At 52.5% G+C, this 13,809-nt stretch overlaps 1 protein-coding gene across 1 annotated transcript in view; it reads right to left on the bottom strand.

Annotated features, from left to right (window-relative positions):
• Positions 1 to 1,734: 1,734 nt before the first annotated feature.
• The window catches only part of GRID2IP (glutamate receptor, ionotropic, delta 2 (Grid2) interacting protein), a 30,529-nt gene continuing 18,454 nt past the window's right edge, over positions 1,735 to 13,809 (bottom strand). The window contains exons 13-22 of the mRNA XM_014936183.1: positions 13,496 to 13,619; positions 11,977 to 12,064; positions 10,829 to 10,906; positions 9,862 to 10,058; positions 9,163 to 9,318; positions 7,154 to 7,240; positions 6,495 to 6,624; positions 4,960 to 5,078; positions 4,326 to 4,490; positions 1,735 to 3,879 (exon numbers count right to left, since the gene is read on the bottom strand). Coding sequence (XP_014791669.1) covers positions 3,808 to 3,879; positions 4,326 to 4,490; positions 4,960 to 5,078; positions 6,495 to 6,624; positions 7,154 to 7,240; positions 9,163 to 9,318; positions 9,862 to 10,058; positions 10,829 to 10,906; positions 11,977 to 12,064; positions 13,496 to 13,619 — 1,216 coding nt within the window. The 3' untranslated portion in view covers positions 1,735 to 3,807. The remainder of the gene's footprint in view (positions 3,880 to 4,325; positions 4,491 to 4,959; positions 5,079 to 6,494; positions 6,625 to 7,153; positions 7,241 to 9,162; positions 9,319 to 9,861; positions 10,059 to 10,828; positions 10,907 to 11,976; positions 12,065 to 13,495; positions 13,620 to 13,809) is intronic.

The following is a 13,809-nucleotide window of genomic DNA, read 5'->3' as shown; positions in this document are numbered from 1 at the left end:
TCATTTAGTGTTGCAACTAACTGCACTGCTTTTTGCCAAAGGTTTTGTGAAACTTACCCCTTCTCTGATAATCTCAGCTGCCAGAATCAGAAGCTCAGCTCTCACCTTCACTTTTTGAGTTTTCTAGTCCAAGAAACCAGGAAGCAAAGTAGGAAAAAAAAATTAGGATCTGTATTTTATCTCATTGTTTCACACTCAGCTCGCAATCCTTACGGGCATAACTAAAGGTTTTTGAGTCTTGGAATCGGAGATACTTTAATTTGGTCTGATGGAATTTGGAAAACCCAGATTTTCCTAAACTGTGTTAGATCAATGCAGATCCTCGAGAGCTTCCAATTCAGCATCCAGGTGCTTTGTGGCCGCCTCCCACTCTCTGCCAATTTTCCCTGACTTCCAGCCCTTCCAGTCTGAAGCTGAGATTTCTGTTTGTCTCTTCAGCATTGTTCATGGCACCTTCAAACCATTATCAAGATACTTAGAGGGAGGGTTCACATGTGGTTCCAGTTTGGCTTGCAGATGCCAACCTGGTACTATTTTATCCCAGGGAGCTGTAATCTTGTCCTCACCGTGACTTTATTAAAACTGCTCATTTTCTTTTTGATGTTTTTTTTCCCCCCGTTTCTTGCAGGAAAGAGTGAAAATCCTTAAACAATCCGAACTTTGGAATGTGACCTGGGATTGTCACGGCCGCTGTTTCCCTGTCTCTGTCGGAGGATGGAAGTGGCACCCCGTGGAGCAGGAGCCACGCCGCAGCTGCATTCCCTGCACTGACCCCGGGCTGCTGCCTGAGTTATTATTTCCTTTCCAAGGACAGGCTTTCCTGTGAGGACGATCCCATGATCCAGGCTGACGCAGGCATTCTGTTAAGGCTGGGCTGGACAAGGCTAAAAGGAGAGCGTCCAGCCAGCGCGCTGATCCTGGGGACAAATTACCTAGTGTTTGCAGCTATCAAGAAACAACAAAACCAACCAGTGTGTGCGTGGTGAGTGATGCTGGTTCTCGTTGTGTCCCATGCTGCAAAGGAGGCTCTGGGTCATCGTTTCTGGGGAGGTTTATGGACCTCAGCCTGGGCTGTGCGGTGGGAGGTCCGACAGCCGCGCTGGGTGGCTCGAGATCCCTGGGGCTGCAGAAGAGCCAGGCTTGGTTGGCCAGGATGGCTAAAGAAACATCAGGAGGGGCTCAAGCACTTTCAATGCACATGGCCAACGAGGGACTTCTACCCGTAACATTTTCATTAGCTGTTTTACAGTTGCCGGTGCCGTGGCCTCCAGAGAGGACTCAGTGATTGAGCAGGCGGCTGTAAACAAGCTAAACTACAACCAGGAAATCTGATATGAAGCCGGTCCCTATCTATCTGCTGTTAGTGTAAAGGGAGATAAATTGCTCCGGGGACATAAACTCAACCTCAGCCAAGAATTCCTTTTCAGAGGGAAACAATTCACTGGCTCATACACTCACTAGATGTTTTCTTCTGAAGGTTGCAGAAAAAATCCATACTATTTTAAGAATTTGCTGCTCATATTCATCACGCTAGCCTGAATGCTGATAGCAAAGCAGGTTTTTCACCATTATGCAGTTATTTTCCCCATACCAGCCCAAACCCAGATCCTGTATCTCTCTCCTGTTGGTGTAAGGGGCCAATATTAAGTGCAGAGAAGTGCCAGATGCAGAATTCCTCACACCCTCACCTGCAGCTGTTGCAAGAAGCAATTTTTGACGGACCACAGAGGTATATGCAGTCAGGAGGCAGAAGGCAGTAGCTTTATTTTAGGAATAGCACATAGGCATTGGGTAGAGGCTGAACTGTGAATATACATAGTCCCATTATCAAATAATATCACCATGTCAGAAGTTCTGGTTCTTTGAAAATATTCACATAAAAATACCAAAGGGATTGGACTTCTAACTATTTTGGAAAGTTACAACATGTAGCAAAATCTATGTACAGCATTTTCACATTTGTAACGACAGTTTCAGAAGAACCTCCAGTGGTTTAAATATGTTTTTAAAAAAAAAAAAAAAAAAAAAAAAGAAAGAAAAGATCAACTGAATGCAGTGTGCAACATCCAGAAGGGAAAGAGGAGCTGAGTGAGCACTGCCCTGTCAGAGGAGAGGCAGAGACAGACGGGGCTGGACCTCTGGGAACACAAGGCTAGAAACTACCTGGCACTTAAAGCTGTATAAACTGAGAACACTTGTGAAAATATACTTCACTTTCTACAGCAGGGTTTAAAAAAATACTGAAAACCGAAGATCTGGTGGTCATAAGGTCTCCCATGAATAATGCACCAGTTGGTGATTCCCAAGGTGAGCAGGGGCTGCAGTGGGAGCTCTTGCTCTGGCAACAGACGGGAGGGAGGTTACCTACGCTACGGCTGGCTGGAGCGCTTCCACGGGAGGGGATGTCAGGTTTGAAAGGCAATGGATGCATTTTGCCTCACAACATTAACGCACTGTAGGTTTGCTGCTGTAAAGCTCTGAGGGCACTGTGTGGCCCGGCGGGGCATGCACTGAGCACGGGATGCCGCTAGCCCTTTCATCCCCGGGGGGATGTTTCCGAAGGAATCAAGTCACCCAAGTAACAACCAGACGCTGTTGAAAGATGGACGTGCATGCTTCTAGAGTTCCCTGGGTATGTTCAGCATGAACGACGGGTCAAATCACAAAGTAAAGGGACTCTCAGGACTCCATCCCTCAGGAGAGCATAAAGGAGGGCAGGGGATGTATTTCTCGGAGGTCTCTGCCCTGCCTCAGAGGTGGTACCCGGGGCTGCAGAGGACTCCCACTCATTTTTAGGCTACCAGGGGCTTTGTACTTTCCAAGGAGGCACCAAAATGCTCAGGGGTTTATGTCTCCTGGTGAGTTTAAATAAGTCTAGTGCTGATGATGTTAAACTCTTGGGAAGATTTCAAGACCTGTCAGTCTCTGCCACACCTTTAAGCAAAGCTGACGGCCAGGAAGGACTCTGGGCTTTCCTTCCTCTCCAGTGCAGCTGGGTGGAACCAAACTGGATCCGTATTTGGGACCACACAGAGGAACCAGAAGGGTTCTGCAAGGTCATATTGCTTTCTGTTGCCACTGGCCGGTAATGGCAGGGGATTAAAGCCTCTGGGCCACCCCTGTCGATCTCAGCTCCACTGTTATGGTCTCCTCAGTTGGAGCTCCAGCCGCTGCAAGGCAGCTCAAGGGCAGAAGGGCTTGGAGAGGGATTTGAGAGGAGCTCAGCAGCTTTGCTCCTCAGGGTTCCGGGGGAGCAGGCACTGGTGGCAGCCCTCATCTCCCCACACTCCTTTCCCTGTCTGACCTGCTCTGGCTCCCCAAGGAGTCGGTGGCCAGGCTCTAACCCTGTCCCCGAGGCTGGCAAGGGTGAGCCTGCCTGCCTGGGGAAGCTGTATCCCGTGAGGGCTGACTCCTTGCACAGCCATGCTCAGACACTGGCCGTGGGGACATGGGGAAGGTCTCCAGCGACTGCTGGTGCCAGTTATACATGTTGTGGAAACACGGGAGAGCGGGGTTTTACCCAGATGTGTCTGAAATCCTTGACTCAGTAGTACACTAGAAATGGAGGATGCTAAGGAAGCTGTTGTCAAGACCAGCATGGTGTTTACCTCCTTGTCCCTGTGTCTCACCCTCGCATCCATCCACCACCTGTGGTGCCTTTTCAGTGTCTATACTTCCCCGACCCCTCGGTCCGTGGTTCTGCTTGGTGGTAGCAGGTGACAGCAGCGTATTTACAACCAAACTCAACAGGAGCAAATTGCACTTTGTTGGCAATAAATTGTTGCACCTTGCATTGCTGCAGGCCCGTCACCAGGCAAGGGGGGAGGTCATCCTGGGGCTGCGCTGGCTCTCGCCGACCTGCACATCGCTGAGTGCCCGCTGCAGGGAAAGAGCAAAGAGCAGGAGCTGAGGGTCAGGTGAGGGCAGGATAGGGAGGATGTTTCAATGGCACTGGCCACTGCAGACTTAATTTTCTCCCAGCTTCATACTGGACAAGCCCTGACAGTCAGCGCATCTGCTTTGAGATGCTCCAACCCAGCCTTCGTTAACCAAGAACATCAGGTCATGGCAACATCTGCTTTACTCTCCATAGGGCTGGTGCTTGGACCATCAACCCTCCCGACCTCAGCCTCCCGTGACAGCCAGCCAGCCAACTTGCACAAGTTGGCTAGAAAAATTGGTTGGTTACAAAAATTGCATTTTACAGACACTCACACATGCTCACACAAAGCTCATCTTGTTCCCACAGCTCACATGAAAGTAAAGCCTTTGCTGACATCTAACAGGAAACCCCTTGCTGGTTGGCTTTGGAAAGTGCAGCTCACCTCAAACTTGCTCATGAATTCTGCAAAAATGCCAAAGAAGGCTTCAGAAGTTGTCATTTTTGAGTCTTCCCCAAAGAAGGACAACACCTTGCTGAATTCCTCCATGGCCTTGTGCTGCAGGTCGTCCAGGGATCGCATGGCAGGCTGGGCACTCTCCAGGAAGGACTGGGAGAAATGGTTTAAGGGAAAACAGCTGCACTGTGGGTCTGGTACAGATCATAACCACTTCTGCTTATCAAATGGCTGGGTTTCATCTCAGGTCAAAGAAAGGACCGGCTGCAAATGCAGGCTGTGGCCACACGCAAAGGGAGCCTGCTGGCATGCTCAGCTGTCCCTAACAGCACTTCTCTGGAAGGAAAGACAGCTCAGAAAGCTTTCTGGCCTTGTGGCACTGGGTTTCTGCCACACAGAGGCATGAGAACCAGTGATAACTACAAAAGCTGTTTCCTCTGCTGGCTAAGAGTGAGTGGAGGGTGGAGGTTTCCATCACGCTCACACCAAATGCTGAGATGGTCCTTTCCTACCAGCCAGACACAGCCCTGCTGCTTACCAAGGAGGCACAAAGACAACCAGGTGGTTTTACTTGAGGGCAGTCAAGTCACATTGATGTTTTGCCCCTTTTACAGAAGGATACGGTCATCACAATTGCAAATCTGTCCTCTGCAGTAGCTGGCATGTTGTGACAGGCCATCTGTATGTCACTGACGGTGGTGTGCAGGTCCTTTAGGTCAGCCGTTAGCGTTCTTTGATTCACTGCAGGAGAAGAGAGGAGTCAACAGTGTGAGGAGACTTAGGTCTGGCTTGCTTCCTGCAGCAAAGTGAGGGCAAAGAGCCGGGGTCATCAGTCAGGGTGGTTCAGGATGTCTGTCTACATAGCTCTGCACAACCTGTCCGTGTTGTCCAGGGCGTGGTGGACAACCAGACCTTCCTGCTGGGCTCCAGTGCTCAGGCGAAGAGATGCCAAGAGCTTCAAAAAGAGCCTGGAACACGCCAAGTGCAAGGAGCATGCAGGACTCAGCGGCACGAGGGCAGTGATGGATGCACAGGGGGCAGACAGAGGGAGTGTACAGGACGGTGGAACAAGGGGTGATATCCAGGCTGCCCTCCGTGGCATCTCATCGTAGCACCAGCATTCAGGAGAGTGATGAGCAGTTCAGAATCCTGGCTGTCTTGGACGGCCAGTCCTTAGCTCTTCTACAGGCAAGAGAGAGGGTGAACTGTAGCATGTCAGGGGAGCTTGGGTTATGTGCTGCAGCTGTGTCACTCTGTGGCCTGTACGACAGTGAAACTGGGCAACCCTGGGTGGCACATGGTCTGAAATTGGGTATTAATTGGCAGGAGTCTGGGCAGCAGGGAGCCTTCAGGGATAAAAGGGCAACCCTGGGTGGCACATGGTCTGAAATTAATTGGCAGGAGTTTGGGCAGCAGGGAGCCTTCAGGGACAAAAATCTTATTTAACAGTTAGATACAAAATCCAGCTAGGAACACTACAGGTATAGACCTTCATCAAGTGGAAATTTACATCTCCAGGCCTGAATCTTCTCCTTTATTTATCCACTGTAGCATTAATTCCCAAGGGAATTACTCTTAAACAGGAGGGGATGGTGTGCAAGGAGAATGCAGCCCATGCTCCGCGTGCAGCCAGCCTGTCGTGCTCCCACCAGCACAAGTGGATGGATGATAACCCCAATATCTAGGTGACTTTATTTCTTTTTTATTGCAGCCAATGAAGCTGTACGATCCTCAGTCAGCACGACGGCGACTGGACTGTGAACTCATCACACGAAGGGTGCTGTACACTCTGTACCACAGGTGATTGCAGGCAGTAATAATGCTGGCACCCGTGCTGGGGAGGCTGCACACCAGAGATGAAAGGAGGCAGAGGCTGGGTGGAGCAGACCAGCTCCTAGTACTTCCCTCTGCTTGGACTCACATGCACTTCCAAGATACCTCTGAACTTGGGAACCACCTTTTCCAAGTCAGAAGGAAGGTTCAGGTCGGGGACAGATAGGACCTCCCCTGTCACTAAGCTCATCCCTTCCTAGTCCCATCCTCTCACTCAGGACCGTTCCTCTTGTGTGGGCTGCCATCCTGCTCCTGCCAACACCGTACAAAACCGAGAGGCAGTGCAAGGAGACAAGGAGCTTGCAGATGCTTTTGTTCGTTTACCTTTGGCAGCGAGCGGCACTGTAGGAAGATCCTTGGCGAAGCCCAGGAGTTCTGGGAAATGTTGGCTAAGTGATTTGGCAAGAATGTGCAGGAAGGTGGATTTCCCATCAACAGTCTTGGTTGTGTTCAGCTACGGCAAAGCAAAACAAGTAAAGAGATTCCTGTGCAGAGGAGAGTGGGTTTTGCCAAGCACCCAAATGCACAGGGGCTCCTCTGTTCTCGGCTCCCTCTGCGCTCACGTGCGTGGCAATTCCCAGCCATGCTACATGGATTAATGTTTAAATGGCGCATTTAATGTTTACACAGTGTGTTACGCCCAGATTAGTGGCGTTGAGATGCTAAGCAATGCCTTCCTCCCGCAGGGCAGGGCTGTCACCCTGTCCCCCACCCCTCAGGAGTCCTGCAGCAACTCCCATGGGATAAAAGACCTTCATTTTCTCCCACCCCACAGCCAGAAGGTCCGGGTCTCAGGTCCCAGCACACGGAAGCACCAGACCACTGTTAGGGCCTCTCTAAAGTCAACCCTGCGCATCGATCCCTGCCCTCCCACCGGTCCCCGCTCTGTGAGCTGCTTGTACGAGGACAGGCACAATAATCCAGGCACTTGGAGCTCCTGGGGTTGGTGCCTCCTGCATGGGAACAAGCAGGCTTTGACTTACCTCGGTGAGAAAGTTGATTTTAAAGCCTGTTGTTTTGCTGGTCTTGGGCTGCCCGTTGTTCAGGTAGTTTCCCATCGCCAGCACAAACTGCAAAGAGAAGCCTCAGTGAATGACTGGCCAGTGACATCCAGCACTTACAGTGTCCCATCTCCTTTTGTACCTGCTTTTGGGTCACAGAGACCTATGGTGGGAAAGCACCTTTTTTGTGTCAGGTCACTTCTCCTAAGGGGCCCTGTGCATGTGCTCATACAGTATCGTTAATAAAACCTTATTGGTTCATTCAGTGGGTTAAATTAGGTGGATGAATATATGTGAGAGGCAGAATTTCTGCTGGTTCTGTACACGCTGTTCATCCTCTCACCCACACAGGGCAGCTACAGCACACTGGGAGGAGGAGGGCTGCTGATGTGCCCATCGGCACAATAGCCCCAAGGGACGGGGCCGTGGGTCCGAGGGACAGGCTGTTCTCTTCTCTGTGCTGCTCCTGCACAAAGCCTGCACTGAACCCTCAACAGCAAAGTCCATGTTTCAGCCAAAGGAACTGGTCCTGATCCACCACCTCTCCTGAACCCTCAACAGCAAAGTCCATGTTTCAGCTACAGGAACTGGTCCTGATCCACCACCTTTCCTGTGTCTTCAGCAAGGACTGGAAAACACACCCCGTTTGTCATCTGCAGACCCAAAATTCTACAGCCCTAATGAAAAACTCATATTCAGATGTTTCCCCACATGGTTTAAGTTGATGCTGCCCAGGAGTCCCCTTCCCTCTGCAGCCACCCAGAAGGTCTCTGCTGCTGAGGAGCTGCAGGGAGCCCACGGCGCCACTAACACCAGCTTGGCTCCTTTGCCACTTCCAGACGGATGATGCAGGTGCCTGAGCTTTGTTAATGTTTAAGAGGGGATTTTGTCTTGTGTTACAGCCTCAGGCTTTAGGTCTGCACCATTTTTATTTCTCAGTGGTTTTTCCTTGCAGGACCAGGGCTCAGTCTGCAGGACATGAACTCTCCTGCTGATTGACAAGTGCCTAAACACCCATCTTCCCAAAGCCTTTTGTAGCTATTATCTGCAGATCTCCAAGGGGATATTTTAACGGGAAAGCAGTGATCCAGCTGAGGCAGCTTTCTGCTCCAGAATGCTCCAATTCCTTGTGCTGCAGCTTTGCAGCCTCGGAGGCACAGCAGGACCTCAGACTGGGCTCACCTGAGTCCTGATGTCCCTCCTGGCAGGGACCTCAGAACTGCCTGGATTTCAGCTTGGGAGTCTCTGAATTTCTGATTCAGAGACTCCAGCCGTTAATGTGCAACCAGCCATTGACCCCCCTGGCAAGGACTTAACGAGGTGTTGGGGGGTTACTGGCCAGGAGCCACTAAGGAAGTTCATCTCTCATCTGGAAATGCCACTTGTCACATCATGTGCTCATTTATCCCACCTGCTTTTTTTTTTTTTAACAGCAAACCTGAATGAATTATCATTAATTGGGGGCAGCTCATCTCAGGAGGGTCAAAGAGCAGCTGCAGTGGGATTCGTTCTTTCCTGCAAGTGCAGTGCCCCTCTGCCAGGCACAGCCTGTCCCCAGGACCTTCAAAACTCCTCCCCAGAGGTGCAGGCAGCATGTGGGACCCTTGCTGGCACCCCAGCAGGGCTAGCACAAGCCCACGGCCGTGCACGGAGCCCAACCTGCAGTGCTAGACACATGTGGACATGCACACAGTGACCACCTGGACAAACCCCACATCCTCCAGCCCCATCGCAGCCAAAGGGCAACCTCGGTGGGCTCTGCTGTGTTACTGGGCAGGTTTCTGGTTCCTGCATCCCTGCCCTGCTGCATCCTCCCAGGGCCAGGATCTCCACAAGCCAAAACCTGCGGGAGCTGCCAGGGGATGGAGCCCGGCAGAGCTGGACCCGAAGGGTGGAGATGGGGCTGGAGATGCGGTCCGGCTGCCTGCAGGCGCTGCCGTGGACGCTGGGGGCCCCCGGTGGCTGTTACCAGAAGTAAGGACTGTTCTGACCTCCAAGATCTTAGCCAGCTTCTTGCTGCTTTTCAGCTCTAGAGAGGCCTTGCAGATGCACTCGTAGCTAGCTTTGATCTCCTCTGTCTTCTCCTGCAGAGTGGTCTTAAAATGTAGGCTGCGCAGACGGATCTTGTATTCTGGTACTGACAACATCTGAGAGCAAAAGGAGGAGAAAATTACCACTATCACCATTAGCCATAATCCCTCCTGTATTTTAAGGTGTTTTTCCTGACGTATTTCCCTGCACATGAAAGCAGTGTCCACTTGCTTAGCACAGGTGACACCGTGGAGCAGCTGCCGTAGGTCACAGAGCACGGCCAGTTTGCTGCCACAGGATGGGGAGGCTTCATGCCAAAATCTACCAGTGACTTTGTCAACAGAAAGTTAAGTCAGAGTTGGGACAAGTCACTCTTACCGTGGAGTAAACACCATGGTATGCTTTGGCTGTAAAACAGCCACCATGGGAGCTGCCAGACACCTCAGGCATCAGCCTGAGCATCGCTTGCCAGCAGTCCCTGTGACCAGTGCCACCAGCTCTTCCCGTCCCACAGCATGCACAAGGAGCCAACCAGCGTCCTGCTGACACCTTCCTCTCTGCTGTGTGTTCTCCTCCCCTCCAGCTCTCAGTAGGACACCCCGGGGACACCGCACATGCAGACCTCCTCACTCCCAGAGCATGTCCCTGCCCACAGGTACCTGCAGCACAAACTGGTCGGGCTCACTCAGTTTCCCTGGGTTCTCCTTGTAGCTCTGGAAGCGCTGGACTTCCTCCCCGTCCGGGGCGTACAGCAAGAGCTGCTTGATGTGGGAAGGTTCCAGGCGGTCCGTCTCCATCGTCATGAGGATCTGGCGCAGTTCGATGTGTGAGAGCTTGAGGTGGGCTATCAGGATGGCTGGGGGCAAGAGAGGTGCGTCACTTGGGAGGGGAGGAGGATGGGACCCCGGAGGGGCTGGCTGTGCCAGGAACAGGCCGCCTGGCAGGACGGGGCCAGGAGAGGAGCCTCAATCTCTCCATGGTGTGAGTGACATGGACTCCTCCATGTACCCATGCTGCCATGGGGAGAGGAAGGACTTTCTGCTCCCCCGAGGCCTTGCAGAAGCTGCTTGGAGGCTCCGAGGAGTCACTCTGGTCCTGCAGACCCCCCCAGGGTATTGCATCATTTTGCAAATACATCACGAAAGCATCAGGCTGGGCTGCACTGGAAACCACCCCCAGTGCCTCCTCCTCTCCCACGTCTCCCCCAGCCCGGAGACCAGGGGCTCGCAAGGTCCCACCAAGCCCTTCCATCCTCCTTCTTACCAGAAGCACATCCTGGAGAAGCAGCACTGGCCCTTCCCCAGTGGGCAGCAGGACGGTCCCGCACACCCTCGCTGCCCCACGGGGCCACGCAAGCTCTTCCCCTCTCCCTCCCCAGGCCAATGAGTCACATCCCATCTCCAACTTTTCCTGTAAAACCTTCTTCTTCCCCCTGCCCAGAGCTGAGCCCAGCAGGGCTGGGTTCCTGGGCTGCAGGAACAGCCCAGACCAGCAGAGCTGTGCTGGGATTGCGCTCATGGGATCGTGCTCATGAAGCCTCCTTCCTTTTACCTTTCCAGTTCTCTACATCCCCGGTCCCATCTCTGGACCCATTTTGGGGGTACATTCACCACGGTGTTTACTTACATGTGTTGTAGGCCTTTTTGTGGGACAAAATTTCAACCACGTCTTTCTTTTTAAAGTTTTCAGGCAAGAGAGTTGGCTCTGGAAGAGAAACTGAAAGATTTAATCATGGGTAAGGACAGGCTCAACCGGCTCCAGCGGGAAGAAAACTGTCCTGAAAACAGTGAAACCATGAATGAAAGAGAGGAGAACTGATGCTTTGCACACAGCAATGGCTCCGGGAATCCTTGAATTCTGCGATTCAAAGATCTCCTCAATGGAGGACTCAGTTGGAGCTGAAAAAGGTAAAACGAGAGGTGAAACACACAGAAAATCCCAGACTGCCCAGAAACATCCCCAAAAAAGATAGTCCCTGAGAAGAATCCCATCTCATTCCACTTCCTCTACCAGTCCCATCTGTATCTGCCCACTCTAGCTTAGTTCTGCCCACACTGCCATCACCCATCAGACCCTACATGTTGGTTTTGGGGGTTTATATTTATGTATAAATATATAAATTATTATATATTTTAAAAGAAAAGTGTTGATTGTAATGCTCTCTATGGACAGAGAAATGTTTTCACGGCTTTTTCAGGGCTGAGTTCTCAAAGCAACAGAGCTGCAATCCTAATTTGCAGCCGTTACTGCTTCTGCAGCACAACCCGGTGTCCGTGCGTGCCGACGGCCGGGCTGACAGTCCGTACCGCACAGACTGTGACAAGCAGAGGCCGTGCACAAATCGTGACACGTGGTGGAGGTCTGAGCTTCTGCTGTGTCGCAAACCAGGTCCCTCGTGGCACTGGGGAGTGGTGGTGGCACCCCGGTGTTCCCCAGGGAGTGGGGACGGCCGGGCAGGTGCCATGGGAGCCAGGAAGCAGCAGTGAGCACAACGGGGAGAGAAACCCTCCAGCAGAGTTTCACTGCCCTGATGGACCAAAATGAGGGGAGAAAACAGGTTAACGGCAGCGAGGAAAATTAAGGGAGATAGTGAAACCATCTCCACCTTAATGATCTGCTGTGCCACCAGCCACAAAATCCCGAATATGAATGAATTCTGTGCCGCAAGTGATGCTAGGACCAGGCATCGCCTTGCTGCCCAACAAGTCCCAGTTCCTCCCAGCACCCCGGTCTCTGGCCAGTACCAGGACCTGCTCTGGGGCTCAGGTACTTACTTGTAGGCTTTTGCGTCCCAAAGTGCAGCTCCAGGTCGAGGTATTTGACCATATCACTCAGCTTGTCATAATCAGAATCTTCCCCGAGCTGCAGGAGGAGGAAGAGTCAGGAGCTGTGCTGGCCCAGGGGACAGCCCAACACTGCCCACCCACACTGGGCCACCTTCCCTCCACCCCACGCTAAGCTCTGCGTCCCTGGAATTAACAAGGATGGGTTGATGGCACTGCCCTGTAACTGGAGACTCAGCCATCATAAACCCTGTGCAGAAACCAGAGCCTGGTAAACCGTTCCCCTCTGTGGAGGCAGTTCCTACACAAGTCGCAGCCATCATAAACCCTGTGCAGAAACCAGAACCTGGTAAACCATTCACCTCTGTGGAGGCAGTTCCTACACGTGTCACTAAGCCTATCTGGTGGGACCTGTTCTCATTTCAGAAGAAAGGAAGAAACCTAGAGATTCACCCCGTCAGCATTTCCTTGCACCCTGCAGCTGGTGGCTCTGCCCCATGGATTCATTCAGCTGGAATCCCACAGAGCACCACTGCTCTTCACTTGCTATGTAGACCCGCTTGCTTTACTGAAGGACAAAGTGGGAATTCCAGAAACTTCAGGAATTTTTTGCACCCAAAAGAATCACTGTGAAGAAGCACCTTGTTCTCTGGAGTGCCAGGGAGAGGGACCTGCGAGATTTCAAGTGCTTGCCTGACAGGACTGGAAGATGATCCCACAGCTCCCTTCTAGCTGCTCAGGGCATGAAGAATAAGGCACAAATGAACACATTCATCACCATGAGAAACAGAGAGGCTGGAAGTTAAACTCCAAGGAGGCCAGCTTCTGCCTACAGCGACTTGAATCCACCTCCAGAGTTCTGCATCCCTTCAGGTCCTATGATGCCAAATGATTATCACATCTAGTCTCACTCCTCACCTCTGCTTTCCCCCTCTGGTGTCCTCCCCTACCTTGGTGTGCTCCCTATCACTTTGCTTTCAATCATCCTCACAGTTTCCCACTGATAAAACCTCCTACAGCTGCAGAATGCATCTGGAGGCAGGTCCTGAACTACATCAACCCACAAAGAGCAGGACAGCAAGTGCTACCCAGGATGCTGTGGTCAAAACCAGCATTTCAGATGCTTTCCAGAGACTCTTCTCATCCCAGCTGTTCTGTCCAAACAATTAAAAGGATGAAAAGAAATATGAGACTTTCCTTGGCCAAGGAATTGAATGTGTAGCCCACCAAGAGGTTAGAACCTGATGCTCCAGGGAAGGTACAGCCCCCCCCAGCACTCTGGGCAGCGAGGGGGGCAGTGCCCATGGATGCTCCCACCTGAGCAACTGCTCCCCAGGCTGTGGTTTGGACCCTCGCTGGGGGGGGGATGTGGTCCGAGAGGGTGGAGTAGGTCAGGGAGCTGCCCTCGTCACTGCTGCTGATGTACTCGCTGCTGCTGACGTCGTTGGTGACATAGCTGCCCTGGTCATCATGGACACCCCCCACCTTGCTCCCCACTCCTGGGCCATACCTGCCCCCAGATGGTCCCTTCCGAGTTCTCCACCTGCTCCCACCGCAGCCTCTTGACGCTCATGTGGTTGGATTCGCTCCGGCGGTTGGGCAGCGAGGGGGGCAGTGCCCATGGATGGTCCCACCTGAGTAACTGCTCCCCAGGCTGCAGTTTGGACCCTCACCCCCCACCTTGCTCCCCACTCCTGGGCCATACCTGCCCCCAGATGGTCCCTTCCGAGTTCTCCACCTGCTCCCACCGCAGCCTCTTGACGCTCATGTGGTTGGATTCGCTCCGGCGGTGCAGCAGCCCCCGGTGCAGGGGGGGAGCACAGG

Source organism: Calidris pugnax, unplaced genomic scaffold (genome assembly GCF_001431845.1).
Source record: "Calidris pugnax isolate Ruff unplaced genomic scaffold, ASM143184v1 scaffold17, whole genome shotgun sequence".
NCBI lineage: Eukaryota > Metazoa > Chordata > Aves > Charadriiformes > Scolopacidae > Calidris > Calidris pugnax.
The sequence above is the reverse complement of the archived record's forward strand: the minus strand, read 5'-3'. Positions and strand labels throughout refer to the sequence as shown.